The 16831-nt window shown below is 35.7% G+C and overlaps 1 protein-coding gene across 1 annotated transcript; it reads right to left on the reverse strand.

Annotated features, from left to right (window-relative positions):
• Positions 1–512: 512 nt before the first annotated feature.
• On the reverse strand, positions 513–16357 carry LOC111616015 (UHRF1-binding protein 1-like; the record flags this gene model as incomplete). Its single annotated transcript, XM_023357456.1, has 9 exons — positions 513–1700; positions 2666–2786; positions 4368–4397; positions 4495–4754; positions 10489–10639; positions 10714–11906; positions 11978–12218; positions 12296–12379; positions 16241–16357. Coding segments are annotated over 9 exons (2679 nt in total), but the record flags the coding sequence as incomplete, so codon positions are not given.
• Positions 16358–16831: the final 474 nt, after the last annotated feature.

A 16831-nucleotide genomic window follows, 5' to 3' on the forward strand; every position in this document is an offset into this window, starting at 1 on the left:
CATAGATGTTAAGACAGAGCAAACCCAGAAAACCGTGGTGAGTCTATTGGCGAGGGACAAATCTGCAACCAACCATATAGTTTCATCCACTTGACCACCAGTAAGTATAGCTAAGCCTGACTGTCCAGGAAAAATTTCCGTGGAGTTGCTTGCCTGAATTCAATCTCAAGTTTGCCAAAATGTCAGACATTTTGGGGAACTTGGGATCGAAAACAAAACGAGGGTGGGCCTAAACAAAGCTTATGATGGTTGGATGGGCCAACATCTCAGCCCATCACAGTACACCTTGTTTTTAACTAAATTCTGGACAGTATTTTTCTAAGCAAACTATCAAGAAATATATAGAAAGAAAGATATTTGTTTCAAGAATTTATTACAATATTAATTTTAGTTTGCATTTTGCAATTTTTAGATTTCCAGAAAAAAAATTCTGACCATCTAAAAATTACTTCCAACATACGTTTTGCACAATGCAAAAACCCGGAAACTTAAAAACTAACTCGACTAAAAGCTTTAAAATTCACATCTCAGACTTTATTTTTTCCTGCATTGCTTCCTTTTTCAATAATAATAATAATAATATTTATATAATAGATAAATATTCACAAAATAACAGTAAAATTACAATATGACAATGAAGATATATTCCTACTCATTCTGTGATCTTTTACAAATGTACAATATACTTTTGCTTAAACCGGACTCGTTAACAATTTATAAAATCCATCATTATGCTCGAAACAATGAATAATCTATAATGAAACATAATAAATGCCTACTTTAAATTTAAGTGTACAAAAATTAATCTGTTTGTGGGAGAAAAAAAAACCTAACTTAGAACTAAATAATCCTGTTTCGAAGTCCGTCCAGACGTTTAAAATAAATTCGCATTATAATACTATTTTTCAAATATAGCATGGTGACGAGAATGTAGTGCTAAGGCCACGTCGGAAACAACAGTAATATACTGTCTTAGACATATTATGCCGGATAAACTAATTTACAGAATATGATGAATGCCTAGCCGCGACGGGCAGTATGATAACATCACAGACGACGATTATTACATTAAATTTTATATACTTATGTTGGGTCAAATCTCCCTCTCGATAATTATTGCACTGGAAAGGGAACATTTAAACTCTGCAATGTCTAAAAACCCATTACGAATCTTTGGCTTTGTATAATGGGAGAGACTTTTATAGTTGGATTCCTACTTTATTTTTCATACTTACTTAATTCCTCTTGTAGAACCTGTAACGTGTCCAAAAGAGACTTCTTTTCTTCTTCTAGTCTTCGTACGTCATCCCTCGTGTCTCTCAACAGTTTATAAAAAATGTTGTTATCATGCGCGTTCCTTAACAGTTGCAGTTCCTCTTTGAGCAATTTATTCTCTGTTTCTAAACTTTCTATTAAATCGGACTGTCCTTTCGATCTTTCCAGCTCTTCTTTATCTTTTCTTTGAATGTCGTCATCCGGCAATTTCCTAGGAGAATCACTTGTACTTTTTATCTGCATGCACCGGCAGTCCATACTCTTCTCTATAGGAGACGAAGACAACTTGATGGGCGTCAGATTCTCTAAACCTTTAGGATCGGCAAGTAGGGACTTCCAGTCACATTTATCACTTGCAATTAAAATTGGAAGACTTTTACCATTTTGACAATTGATGAGTAATGGAAGATTTTTATCTATAAAATCTGTAAATATACAATTTTACAAAAATCGTAAATATTTGGTTATAATAATATATTAAAATTATTTTATTATTGATAAACATGCGAGCGTTATTTCACACCGCAGCCTCACTGATACTGTTAATAAGCATTGTTGCAAGCAATTGTCATTCAGTTATGGAAGCAAACAAAACTACAGTTCACAAACATAAGCAGTCCCGAAAACACGAGCAGTTATTTCTCATTAAATGTGACCACAATACTCTGTAGGGTCACTTCAGGCCTTAATAACAACTTTGCTGTGTTCTGGCATGAGTTTCTTCGAGCATTCTTTATCAGACTTGTGATACTAAATGTTGTGTGTCAGTTTAAGTGACAATAATGCTAAGAAACCCTAGAGAAAGAATACATTATACTTTACTTGCCATCTTGGTGTGATGAAATGGCACATCATCATTCCAAAAGATGGGAGATTTTGTGTCCAAAATTGTTTCTTGATTGTTAGAATTAGCTTGGAAGATAAGATGTTTTTGTAACTCTCTGCATTCACATACTCATTTATAAAGTGTAACCTGTCAAAATCTTTAATAAATATACATTTAATCCTGGAAACCAATGTCTACATCAAGCAATTATAGGTCTGTTGTAGGCCTTGCCTTTACAATGTCTAGCATAGGATTTGCCATCAGATTTGTGCAGATTAAATTCAGATCAATCCAAATACACAACAGAATCTGACATTTTGGCACTCTGGTCCACGTGCCATTTAATCCGGATAAGCTGCTGCTTGTGCATTTTACATTCAGTAACAGTTTCTTATGTGCTTACATGGTAAGCTTTTAAACCCACATCGCCCAATGTCACATAATTTAAGTGCTTGCTTTTGTTGTAAAAGTGACATAATAATATATTAATTTTTATCCGTGTTATATAAATACAGTAATAAATTTCAAACAAATTTATTTGCTATACATTTAGGCAAATCTTACCTGATGGAAGCGGTAAAAAATGTATATAGCCGTCACCGGTTCTTTCGAGTAAGCAGCCCGGCAAATGAAAGTGTAAAGGAACGACACCCGGAGAGGTAATATATACAGAGGGTCTATCTTCCTGTTTAATAAATTTTAAAGTAAATTTTAAAAAAATGTAAGTAGAATTAATTTTACAATTGTAACAATTCAAAACTAAAAATTTAATATTTAATATTTACAATGGAATCCAGTTATAACAAGTTAAACAACTCTGTCGCTTAAAACGACAATGCCCAAACTATGGCCTGTGGAGGTGCATTAATCTGCTGCAGGAACATATCTGATGCATCAGTTATAAATTATAAAAATGGGTCTATTTTTTGTATATGTAAGAATGCACAAAATATTTGTGGCCTGCTGTCTACTATGATTATTAATTAAGCGAAGATCATATATTGTATTTATTTTGTCTTAACTACTATGGATAGAAAGCTCCTTACAATCATCTTTATTCCACTCCATTTATACATAAAACACTGGCCAGACATAGGATGACATATTACTTTGTTAGCCATTTTTTATACCTCCAAATCCAGAAGCAAAGATGTTGCCAGTAAGTAACAGCATTCTTCAAATTATCGACCACATTTCAACTAATTAAATTTAAAAATACTATGCAATTTGGATTAAATGTGGGCAATTAAGTCACCACTTTGCATGAAATTTAATTAAAATTAAATAAGTAAATGTTTAATATTCTGGTAGAAAATATTGATCTAGTGTGGGACTAGAACCTGCTAACTTTTGCTTATTGTGCAGATGCATTAACACTTACACTATGCAGTTCTCTCTTCAAATTTTGTTTCCAGACTAAATTAATTTAGAATGTATTACCTACGGGTCACTCGCTGAACGGAAATGACTACGCACCTGTTGCCCTTAGCCAAACCCAGCATAATGTATATATACATATAATTATATAAAAAACCAACTCTGAATACACCAAGCAAGAGTAAAAGCTTACAGTCAACCGAGTACCACAAAGGGCCATGGACATGGGCATTCACTGAGGGGGCAAAGTGCACTTGTTCCTCCCTTGGAATCAAGTAAAAAATTCCACAATTTATAATTATAAAAGTTATCGAGATACAAATCCCTTGACCAAGGGAGGCTTTGTCTTTTTATATTGATGCAATACTGTATTCTGTAATCTATTTGTGAAAAAAAATTAAATAATTAAATAAAAATTTATCGGTATAATTATTTGTCTCCAAGTTTCGTCCCCTGGAAAACTTTTGCGCAGACACCACGGCTGCAGATGCATTGTTGTTCTGGAACAGATACAGAATAGATCTAAATGAAAACCGGGTTCAGGTTGGGGGTGGCAAGAGACGGACTAACATTTCCAGAATGAACCACCCCCAAAATTTTTGACCGCCCAGATCAGTAGGCCGACACCTCTTTGCCCATTTGGTCAGCCAATAATAAAGCCACCTCAAAGATTTGTTATTAACCCGATTCCATAGTAAATTAACAGTCAATAATCACAATAATCAAGAACTTTCTAGTTAATATAAACACTAAAATAATAAAATTTTAAACAAATTTTCCTGATGCATTTTTCAATTTTATCCATACATTAACATTTGAAATGAAAGCTGCACACAAAAAATCATTATCTCAAAATTCTCTTACAGATGCAAGAGAATTGCAAACTTACTTCGGTATAGTTAAAATCCCTACAAGCAGGCTACGATGAAAATTTTTCGTCAACATTAGAATTGGAAAATATTACCTTAAATATAAATTATAATATTTCAAATAAGTAAAATATAATCTACATTTACCATCAAATGTAACATGAGATTATTTATTATTATGCGTGTGGGAATTGGCTTGGGTATGACTTCGTCCTCGAGCATATCCGTGATCCCAGAAAAGGAACTCATCAGCATGTTTAAGTTTATATCTTTGACAAGAATGCTCAAAAAATCTTCTTCGATTTCCTTTTTTTCCTGCGCTTCCACCGTTTTGACATATCTCAGGCTTATCTGTACATCGGACGGCGGGCCGTCGAGCGATCTGTCGAGCTGCCAACCCCTCGACCCTGAAAGATTACCGTTTTAGTATTTCATATAAAATAAAACTAATACTTAAATAATTCTAACTCACTCCATAGAACGTATACCAAAGAATCATCCTAAATGTTACAGTTTCACTGCATTTGTTGACATAAATTGTGAATTCTACGTAACGTCCTACTAATAATGAAAATTCAAATGGATTTAACTGAAACCGAGACCAGTCAATGTAGGTAAAAGATGGAAACATTTGAATTCAATGGCTGTATGTTGCTTTAGTTATATTTTGTTGATCTTAGTCTAAACTAGTTTAAAACCTTGATTTCACTTATCGATAAGTTATTAGACTAAAATACCAGGTGTTAATCTCAAACATTTCTAGTTTTAAACTGTTCCATAAAATCCATTTGTGAAGTTTCTTCCCCAAACTCCTTCTCATTGAGTTGCCATATTTATCACGACTCAATATACGAGGGTGAATCAAATATAAATGGGATTTTTGTTCCTGAGCAACTAAGGTTGGCAGTACATGGCCTGCGGGTCTAGTCTGATTGGGTAGGGCCATTACGAGTAGGGAACGCTGGCCATTTTATACTTTCAACCAATTTGTCAGTAGTGCTCACGATGTTGGAGCAACACGTACACCCCTCTGTTGTGCAACGCATAATCATACAATTTCTTGCTCGTGAAGGAGTAGACGCGACAGAAATTTTTTGCAGATTGACTTCACAGTTTGGGGATCAAACACTGTCAAGGACTCGTGTGTTTGCCTGACATAAAAATTTCAAGGAAGGACAGACATGAGTGGAAAATCAGAAACACAATTGCCGTCCTCGGACCAGCATCACAAGCAAAAACATTCAAGCAGTTCAAGACATTATTCAAAGCACAATCAATGCTGCTTATTATTGCGAGCTGTTGGATAAAGCTAAGGCTGCATATCGGTGCAAGAGACGAAACCAACCGATTCGAGATGTCATTCTCCTCCATGACAACGCCAGGCCTCATACTGCAGCTCTAACAGTCTCAAAACTTAACAAAATGCACTGGACTGCACTTGATCATCCTCCCCACAGCCTGGACCTATCGCCCTGCGATTTTCATTTGTTTGGGCTGCTTAAAGAAGCTATAGGAGGGCAGCAATTCGAAGATGATGTAGGAATGGAGGAATTGTGAGCAATTGGCTCCTGATGCAACCGACTTCATTCTATGATACTGGAATAAGAAACCTTCCTTCTCTCTGAAAAAAATGTATTTCTATAGCAGGAAGCTATGTAGAAAAATAAATCATAATGTTTTTTTTATCTTTTAATAAATAATTTTAAAACATAAAATAAATCCCGTTTATATTTGATCCACCCTCGTAGTTGTGATCCAAGTTTGGTGAAAGCACACCTTCACACTGAAGATAGACAATATATATAGTTTACTTATAAAATATATAATAGAGTATACAAGTTGAAAAACACAGTAAATACAGGATACAAAAAGTGTGGTTCCTAACGTACTAGTTTAACTTTTGAGAACTATTATGCTATGGAGAGGCCTCGGTCAGCCTGTGGAGTAGCTCTACTGCACGGTTCATCCGGTCTCGCACTTACCCGTTCCTGAGATAGTTACCAGAGGAGTATGCTCTCTCTAAGCTCAGTGGGCTTCCCAAGAGCCCGAGACTTCCGTGTTACCAGTCTCAAGCCCTTCTCTCCCGTTTGCTCTGCAATTTATGGAATTTTTGGACAGGAACTTCTAACCAATTACAAATCTTCCTTGCGGCAAACAGGTTTCACCCAAGTCCGCTTTGATCAGATGAGAGTGAAGCTTACATTTACGTCCACCAATATCCGACCGACTTGTTTATGGCCAGGAGTACACTATCTGGCAAGTGGTCTATCACCACCCCACCCGTGGATCCAATTAGTGAGGTTAGTGCTTTTTTCGTTCCTTCTCTGTTTACAAGCCAATACTATACACCATTTGTTCAGATATGCAAATAAGATGCATCAGAGAATATTGGTAAATACTTCAAGTTTCACATGTGTATGCTCAAGAGAGTCATTGCCGCTGCTTGATGATGATGATCCTAAACTCACTACCATACAATCTAGATTGTCGGGGCCCCATTTCGCAGATTGCCGAATCATCTGACATTGTCTTTTTGAACTTTTTTCTTTGTGGGCATATGTTACGAAAGTGCCATACACAAGAATCATGGATACTCCTAACATACTGGCTCGGATTTGAACTAAATCAAGTACAGACCAAATATCAGACATGCCACGTTGAGAGCATATTTGGAAATGTACTGATTTAATGTCGTAATTTAATTTTTTCCCATACACTTTCTGTTACCACTGTCTACAGTACTACTGTACGCTAACATTTCCTAAAATTAATCCACAAAACTAGAAGTATCTGAGGGAAACAGCCTGTATAATCATATAGTTTAATAGTGATATCAATAAAATGAAATATTAAGAGTGGATAATATGCAATGTGTGATTACAATATCATCATTTAAATACATCCCATTTACAAACAAGGATCAATTTACCCAGGAATATAACCAATCATATCAGAAACACATCTGTGGGATCCAGAAAACCCATACATTACAGTAGAGAGCCATTTTCGACATCATTTCAGAGCTGATGTGTGGTGTGCATTCATTGGTGGTTAGACCACACGTTCTTCTGATTCATGTGACAAAAGAACTATATATCAACTTTCTAGAAAATGACCTTTTGGTCTTCTTAGAAGACATTCCTCTAAAACATTTGTCCTCCTGTACATTGTCGCATGTACAGGGTGTCCAAAAAAAATTGATGGGCAGTGAAAAAGGTTTAAGTTTTACATATGATATTACAGTTTCTCCCATAGCATATGCTGGAAACATCCCCAAAAGCCCCAAAATCTGGAGGAGTAAGGTCCGAAGATCTAGAGCAGTGGTTCCCAATTAGTTTTTCCTACATACCACTTCAAGAAAGAGCTAAAACTCGCGTACCCCTTATAGCAGAAATCCATATTAATCCATACTAATATTATAAATTCAAAGGCAATTCTGTTTGTTACCTTTTCATGTCTAAACCGCTAAACAGGTTTTAATAAAATTTGCACAGAGATAGCTTACGAGGTCTGTTCAAAAAGTATCGGACTTTTATTTTTTCCGTGTAAACCAATGATGCACGGGAGGCCTCTTTCCGTGGAGTTGTGGAGGGGACAGTCATGCGAGGCCCTGAAATTTTTCCCGCCTGCAGGAAGCGTCAGTCGTTGGCAGTCGGCCTATGAGTGAGGACATGTAGTGAGCGCTCGTCGGATTCCACTAACTTGTAAGTTGAAAAATGACTGAACAGTGAGCAGCGATATTACATCAAATTTTGCCAAAAACCTTGGCGATACCCGAGCGTAAACCATTCGCAAGATTCAGCAGGCTTTTGGGGACAATCCTCGAGGCCAAAAAAAGCGCGGCAGGTCTGCAGCAATATCAAGGTCATGTTGACAGATTTTTCGACTCCCATGGGGTGGTGTATCATGAGTACGCACCACAAGGCCAAACCATCGCAAAGGAGTACCACCAGGAGATCCTTCGTCGTCTTTCCGCTGTGCGACGCAAACGACCGGATCTGTGGTCGATCAAAACTTGGCAGCTCCATCGTGATAACGCATCCGCCCATTCTGCGCATCTGATTCGGGCTTTCGTCGCCAAACACAACACTCCTGTGGTTCATCATGCTCCGTACTTTCCCCACATGGCTCCGTGTGACTTTTGGCTATTTCCCAAGCTGAAAATGCCGCTAAAAGGAACCCGATTTTAGTTGAGAGAAGACATTGTGCGAAATGCAACGGACTGGCTGATGGCCATTCCAAAAGATGCGTTCCAGCAGTGTTTCCAGCAATGGTAGGAATGCTGAGAGAAGTGTATACACTATCAAGGAGACTACTTTGAAGCGGATTAGGGTTTTGTACCTCAAAATCAATAAATGTATTTTTGCCGACCAAAGGTCTGATACTTTTTGAACAGACATTGTACATGTTGGAGATGGACATAGGCTACATTTTACTGCGAGAAAATATCATACTCCCGCAAAAAAATTTGATATAATGCGGACAAAGCTGTGGGTAGACAGCTAGTGATAAATAGAATAAGTTTGTTTTTTACATTTATTACCTTTAAAATACAATTCTAATAATAATGAAAATAACATAAGGTTATTTGATTTTAATGTGACAAATGTGCACGATTTTCTTTGCACAACTTTGTAAAATCTGGTTGCTTTTTGGTCAGCTTCAGTCTCAAGTCATCTTTGAGACTGAAGCTGACCAAAGGTTTGCTTCAGTCTCAAAGAATACTGACTGATGACGATGTTTAGTTTTCATAACAACACCAAACGATCGCCTAATTATCGGGCTATAATATGGCTATTTCAAATGATTGGAACTAAATAATTTGACATTAGAGGTAGGCGTTAGGCGCCATCTCTTAATTAAATTAATAATGTTGCTTCATCTTTCAAGATGATGTGGTTTTGTTCTCCCAAAAACTAGATGACCACCTTGAGCTACTTAGTAGGGTCATGAAAGTACTGCAGGATGAGGGGTTAAAGTTGAACCCCAGTAAATGCCAGATCCTAGCCAAGGAAGTGAAGTATCTAGGGCATGTGATCAATGATAAAGGAATAAGCCCAGACCCTAGCAACATNGCAGAGTATAATGAGACTTCACTGAGTTTAATAATCAGTTGCGACATTTTGCTTCTAAATCGGGTTAGAATTTATGATGTCAGCGAAGCGGCAATAAAATATTTACTACCATTTTGCACAACATACCTCTGCGAGAGCGGATTTTCGGCCATGACAAACATGAAAACTAAATATATAAACATCAACTCACAGCCCGAGTAGATAATAACAACACCAAACGATCGCCTAATTATCGGGCTATAATATGGCTATTTTAAATGATTGGAACTAAGTAATTTGACATTAGAGGTAGGCGTTAGGCGCCATCTCTTAATTAAATTAATAATTAAATAAATAAATTTAGAACATTCTGGAATAAAAGAACTGGCCCGGGACGGGGCCTACCTCTAATGTCAAATTATTTAGTTCCAATCATTTGAAATAGCCATACTATAGCCCGATAATTAGGCAATCGTTTGGTGTTGTTATTATCTACTCGGGCTGTGAGTTGATGTTTATATATTTAGTTTTCATGTTTGTCATGGCCGAAAATCCGCTCTCGCAGAGGTATGTTGTGCAAAATGGTAGTAAATATTTTATTGCCGCTTCGCTGACATCATAAATTCTAACCCGATTTAGAAGCAAAATGTCGCAACTGATTATTAAACTCAGTGAAGTCTCATTATACTCTGCAAGAAGTTGCGTTGTCATGCGCAAAAAATAACAGCAACAAAAATTTTCAAAATTAATTTTGCAAAAAAAAATTGTGTTAATTGTACAATTTTTGTTTCTTGCATAAGAATTTCATTTAGGTATTGTCACAAATGCATTTTTGATGAAATTTCAAGAATATTTTTAGTTATGAATAAACGAATTTGTGCATTCGACATCATGTTGAAAATTGCCGAATTTTTCATGGTCCACCCATTATTTTTTTGATTGCTTCATCTCATGCATTTAAATTTTAAATCGACCGATTTTAGTACCACTAATTGGGAACCACTGATCTAGAGGTCAGATTCCATCAGAGATTATTAAAGTGCAACTAAATGTTAATACTATTAAGAATTTTAATAAAAATACTTACTAGTAGAGAAAATATTGTGAAAATTTTCCCAAGATATCGAAGGATGTTCGCTGCTTTCGATACGATAACATTGAACAACTTGACAGTTTCTATTTTCCATCATCTGTGCGGAAACTTCGACTCCGAGGAGTTTCAGTATTACCACAGATATCTGGAATACAGTTTAAATCCTATTAATGAAGATTTTGCCACGAAAGAAAACAACAACTTTATATTTTTACGAACCATTTCTTTTCTTTTCTCACCACTCGTAGTTTGAGGACTGACCAGTTCTTCCTTTACTTCGGCCGCTTCTTCAATCTCTACTGCCGTGGAATGAAAGTGGAAAGGATCTTCATCCGTTAAATGTGATTCCAATCCGACCAACACATACTGATCGCTGTCAGACGAAAAATCGCTTTGGACTGACAATGTGTCGTCATCACAGTGAGAAACGGTCTCAGAATCAGGACCCTCATTTTTTGTTAACACCGAATCTATGCTGGCCATTAAATTACAAAATCCTCTCCTCATCGCTGATGTTCCACTATGAAGACTCTTCTGAAGAGAATCGGATCTTTCGGTGTTGCCCACAATGGTTGGAGAAGTAGGTGAAGGCGGAGAAGAAGAATTGGAATGAGAGTTTAATAGTAAGTCACTGTGAGACTTTGTAAAAGGTCTCTCTTCTCCACCTTCAGCCACAATGTCATTAATTTCATCATCAAAACCTTTAGAACGTTTATCACATTCACATAATGAAAAAGAACTGTATGCCGAGGTTAGAGTTTTCTTTTTTGAAAATGTTTCTTCATTCAAAGAGAGATCGTCTTGATAGGAAACTGCGTCGGCTGAATCGGAAGTGCGCATCTTATTAAGACTATGTAATACAAGAGAAATGTCAATCTGAGGCCACCAGGCAGTTATGCAGATGGTCGGAGTGTGGGAACTGGGCGATAACGCCGAATTAACTTCCGACAACTGCGCAGTGAGCGCAATCAGGGAGTCTAATGTTCTTAATAGAAATAAGTACTGATAATGATTAATTTGTAAATTTAACATAGAATGTACATGCACTAACATATATATATCTGCTTCTTTAGAGTCTTTGTTATCGGATTCCGTCTCCGTTTTCTCTTTCTTGAGAAACGACGCAGAAATGCTTCCATTACTAATATTCGTGATGTTGATACCATTCTGATTCACATCCATGTGAGAATTTAATTCTTCGTTTAATGCTTCACTTAAAGCTCTTATATAAATCCAAAGTGTGATGGGTAAGGGATCAACAAACGTTTGTGACTTAAAATTACTGTTGTCATAAGTAAAATCGGCCCAACAAGGATCTAAATGAATGCTCCACATATCATGTCCTTCCATAACAACGTTAAGCTCGTTAGGTGATTTTGGACTACTTTTACCATTACCTTTTACGTGTTTATCTAAATAATATAAAAAAAATTCAATTATATTCTCTTTAATTGAATTATATTTTAATATGTAAAGACCTTACCGGTCATTTGCTGCATGAATCTTTCGGCAATCGGATTCAAATCGTCTTCTCTCCAAGGATAACTGGTCCTATCAAAAAACATACTTCCATGACTGAGAGATTCTAAACATTCGCTTAGATGCAAGTGGGACGCATGATCGCCGATCCGACAATTCGTCATCACAATCCTAGAAGCCTGCAGGTGCAAAGCTTTCGGCCGTTCGACCTGCTTCGGATAACTTTTATCGGAGGGAATAATAATCTAAATTAAAATAAAGATAATCATATCTTCGAACACGTCGGAACGGTAATTTTATCTTTAAAAATTTAATAACTTACCTGGGGCATTAATAGTTCCGTACGAATATTTAAAGAAAGAAGAAAACTTTGAAAGGAGGAGGAAGAAGAATTGCTAGCTTCTTGCTATAATGGGAAACAAAATCTGTGTACTTTCTAAAGTAAAATTAATACACTAAAAATTTTTTACTTTACAATATTAATATTCATCAAGAGGTTACATTTTACAGCCTTCTTTTGTTTGTTGCTAAGGAGAAGATTCAATTGCTATCTATCTTGTAACTGCCACTGGCTGTTACAAGGGAGAAGATTCTTTAATGTATCATACCACACCACACTGACACACCCTTTGATTTAAATTAAGATACTATAACTTTATTGTTTCACCAAGTTTTGCCATGTTGATTAACCAATCTCGAGGACAAACGTTAATCACTGCCGGCTTATAACTGGAAGAGTCTTGCCTTTCCCGCAGATTGTAAATATAGTGGGTGATCGGTTAACAAACATAATCCGTTCCAAGACTTTGTTCTCTATCCGAATTGTTTGTTAACCGATTATCGATTTACCATAGGTTTTTATGGGAATTCGATTAATTTGTTCTGAAGACTCCAAAAATTAAAAAATGTATACTTTCTTACTATGTTTATTTATATGTAATAGTAAAAATACATATATACACAGTCTTTTATTGTCATGTTTTTTTCTGTTTGTGGGGCGTTAAAGTATCTGTCCAATGTCAATTGCTTTTCTCTGTTCTTCAGGATTTTTGGGAAGTAATTAATAGCACTGTAATTGTAGAGATCCCCAAGTCTATTAACCTCAACCTGGTTTGGATGCCATTCTAAGACCGTTGTTCTGACATTCTCCCACTTCTTCAAAAGATCTTTCATAGCAGCAATGATCCTCTTTCGTCTTCTTATTCAAAATAAAACACATCTTGCCGAGTTTCTTGGTGTTCTTCATTTAAGAGTTCATCTGTTATCACATCAGTTTCAGATCCCATTATGAGCTCTTCAATGCTCTTTATTTCTCAGATGTTATTTTTATTACTCCCGTAGCTGCTTGAGACTTCTTGATATATCTTTCATAGTTAAGATTGTGCCTACTGTAGACCTGTTCAAGCCATACTGCCTAGTAACATCACACATCTTGTGCCCACTCTCTACCTTGGCTATTATCTCTTGCTTGGTTTCTACGGTGAGCACAGTTCTTGACACACCACTCTTTTTAGGCTCCGTAATATTATCAGTTTCTTTTTTAAATAAAAAACTCAGAAAAGCACTTTAAAAAATTCAGAGAACAGAAACCAACTAGCACACAAAAATTATTGAAATTCAAAATCTGGTATTAAAATGTTAATGGATATCCGATGAGACAGTTAAACTCTCTCCTTTCGTAAATAAAAAGTGATGCAAAACTTAACGAGTACCCGCCCAACAGTCTCGCAAAGACTATAAAAAATTATTTGTCAGAAAGGTAAACAAAAAGCTGGAATTACAAGGGAGAGTTTCAAAATTCGGAGGAATACTATTTGATCGGAATCGAGTTGAGAGTCGATGTCGACATCTTCAGAGCTCCAAAATGTTTCAAATTGTCATCTGGAGACAAGGGAAGGAAGAACAATCGGTATTCACTATTTTATGTTGCTTCTTTTTCTGTTTGTTCTGTGAAGTGTTTGTTAGCCAAACATAAAAATCTTTCGCAAATGTGTTTGTTATCCGATTTGTTCGCTGTCCGAACTGTTCGTTAACGATCACCCACTGTAATATGTTTGGAAATTTAAAATCCACCAGATCTTTTTGTTTATGCTCCTCCTAAAAAGGCATGTAACACTTACATACATTGAGGCGTTTGGTAACAACATTAATTGTTTCTAATTATATACACATCTTTCCAAGAGAGAATCTCTGAGAATTTCACTAATATTATCAATCAGGTATAATATAATAGAAATATTATAAAGAAATAATATCATCCTCAGTCATTCTTGCACTCTATATGTCATTTCTCAACAGCGTTGCATCACTAACACCATCCAGCCAATTTGCACATACGTAATAAAATTTCAACAACAGACTGCATATTTAATGTTTTCATGTCGGTCAACAAAAGCAGTTTTGTGTTTGCTTGGGGTATCAATTTTAATTAGGGTCCATTGACTGTTCCACCGACTAATGGAATTTCTGAAATTTTGTGAAATTCAACTGAGGAAAAAGTAGTCAATGGCTAAGACAACTTTACAAACAATTTGGCACATACTTGTCTTCGAAATCCCACACGTGTCTGCAACACGGAAAAACTGCATCCCAATCCAATGTAGCGATACCATCGTTACTTCAATGTTAGTGGAAAATTTCTATAGATTAAGACAAGATTCTATAGACTAGAACTAAATCAAATATGATGTCTTCCTTCATCATATCTGATTTAGTTCTAACCCAAACTTTTCAAATCACTAAATTCAAATATGTCCCAGACAACACTGGGTATCTCCACTAGTACTTTATATGTATATTCAACGAATTTCTATATAGAAATTATAACACCGTAATTGATAAATTACCTAACTTCACTGCCTGTAACCGGTGTTCTCCAATACGAAGGACTTTGCAAACGTTTTCGAACCTAATGTGGTTCTTCTTCAGGCGCTACGGAATTCTCTATATGAATTCAAATTTCCAGTCTAGAATTAACCGTTATTTTGGAAAATCTTTCTGGAATGTTGTCACGTGTTACCGATGGCGTCATTGTAGACTTGCGCATTATCCGTATGTTGTTACTTCAGAGATTTATTGAGGAAGGCTTCCAATGCTGTTGATATCTTCATTTCTTGTTTGAAGTTAATGCAGTGCTTATTCCTGAGGGTGTTAAGGCAAATGTATAAGGCCTCTAGCCATCTGAGGTGTTGTGTGCTGAACGTGGTGTGAATAATTCTNTGAAAATATGACTTAACAGATTGTTTCATTCTAATCGTCAGCTCGATTAAATTACCAAGTTTAAGTTTAAATTTTGTAATTAATTTATCGAAATGAAAACAAGATCTGCGGAGTAAAATAAATGGCTAAGTATTTATAAAACAATACCACTTCCAACTCCAAATTGAATAAATAGAATTTATCAGCTTTTCCCAGTCTAACACCTCTCAAAGAAATTAATACCTTAGATTTAATCTCATTAATATATAATCTATTAGTCCCACGATAATTCTGTAAAAGATTAAGTTTCTGCTAAAGACCAATAGGAGAATAAGGAAGTACTGCAATGTCGTCGGCAAACAAAGGGCAATTCAATTCGCTCGATGTTAACAGATATATACGCATAGTATTACGACTGTGTAAAAAATTCGGAAGATTATTGACAAATAAATTAAAAAGAATGGGGCTAAGTGCTTTATTAGAAATTACCAATTCTGAATTACAATGGTTAGCTCAATAAACGATTTTCTTGTTTAGTAATGGATATATTGGTGTAGAAATATATAATAAATAATTTACCTGGTAAAGTAATATCTCCAGGAAAATAATAATAAGTCATTTCTAAATGAATACTTTTTATGGTAAGTTGCATTTAGTGGACCCGATGTAAATTACTTCCCTGTTCTCTCTATGATCTGTGATGGGCACAGAGTATACACCCGGAAGTCTGTTGCTGTCTGGAGAGTCTTTTCCATTTCTAAGCCAATCGAATATTGTGGTGCATCTCCTAAATGCCAAGCGGACATTCTTTTTCTTGGCTATCTGGTTGTATATGGCCTTAAGTGCCGGGTTGTATGTGATTGGTATGTACTTAACCAGGGAATCATTGGAACGAGATATAGATATTCCGTAGCGCCTGAAGAAGAACCAGATTAGGTTCGAAAACGTTTGCAAAGTCCTTCGTATTGGAGAACACCGGTTACAGGCAGTGAAGTTAGGTAATTTATCAATGAATTTCAAAAGGTCAAATTTAAATATTATTGAATAAAAATAAGGAGACATTACTTACAATGCATTTCGCCAAATTCAACAGAAATGTATTCAACCATAATAACGTAGTCTCATCGTACGTCAGCTGCAACGGTCCCAAATGTGCAAAAATATTTGGCGTAGGAACTAACAAAAATAAAATTTTAGGTTAGCAGCAAACTTTTTAAATCGGTTAAACTGAAAATTATATAAAATAAGGTATTTTTTCTTTAAGATGTTACAAAATACGACACCAAATTAATTAAATTTTTAAATTAAAATCTGTATTTCTTCAATTAAATCTGTCCTTTTGCTAGGCTTAGACATAAAACTATCTTAAAGAAACAGCGTTTATCCGAGTTATTAATTGAGAAACTACTTAAGAAATTAAACCAGATCCCTCTATCTCTAACTACGTAATGTGCAAGTGTAAAATTATATAAAAATTCTAGTATTTTATGCACAATTTCAAATGACCAACCGCACATTGAAGCATTAAGATATAAAGGGATAGAAAAGTTAGTTAATCAAAATAATCTTAATGCAACATGCACAATCTGACAAGAGGGTTTCTCCCAAGAGGATTTTCTACAAGAAACTGGCCCCTATGTAGGTGTTACAAATGTAAAGA

Source organism: Centruroides sculpturatus, unplaced genomic scaffold, assembly GCF_000671375.1.
Source record: "Centruroides sculpturatus isolate CEXI.00-Female unplaced genomic scaffold, Cexi_2.0 scaffold2860, whole genome shotgun sequence".
Taxonomy (NCBI): Eukaryota; Metazoa; Arthropoda; class Arachnida; order Scorpiones; family Buthidae; genus Centruroides; species Centruroides sculpturatus.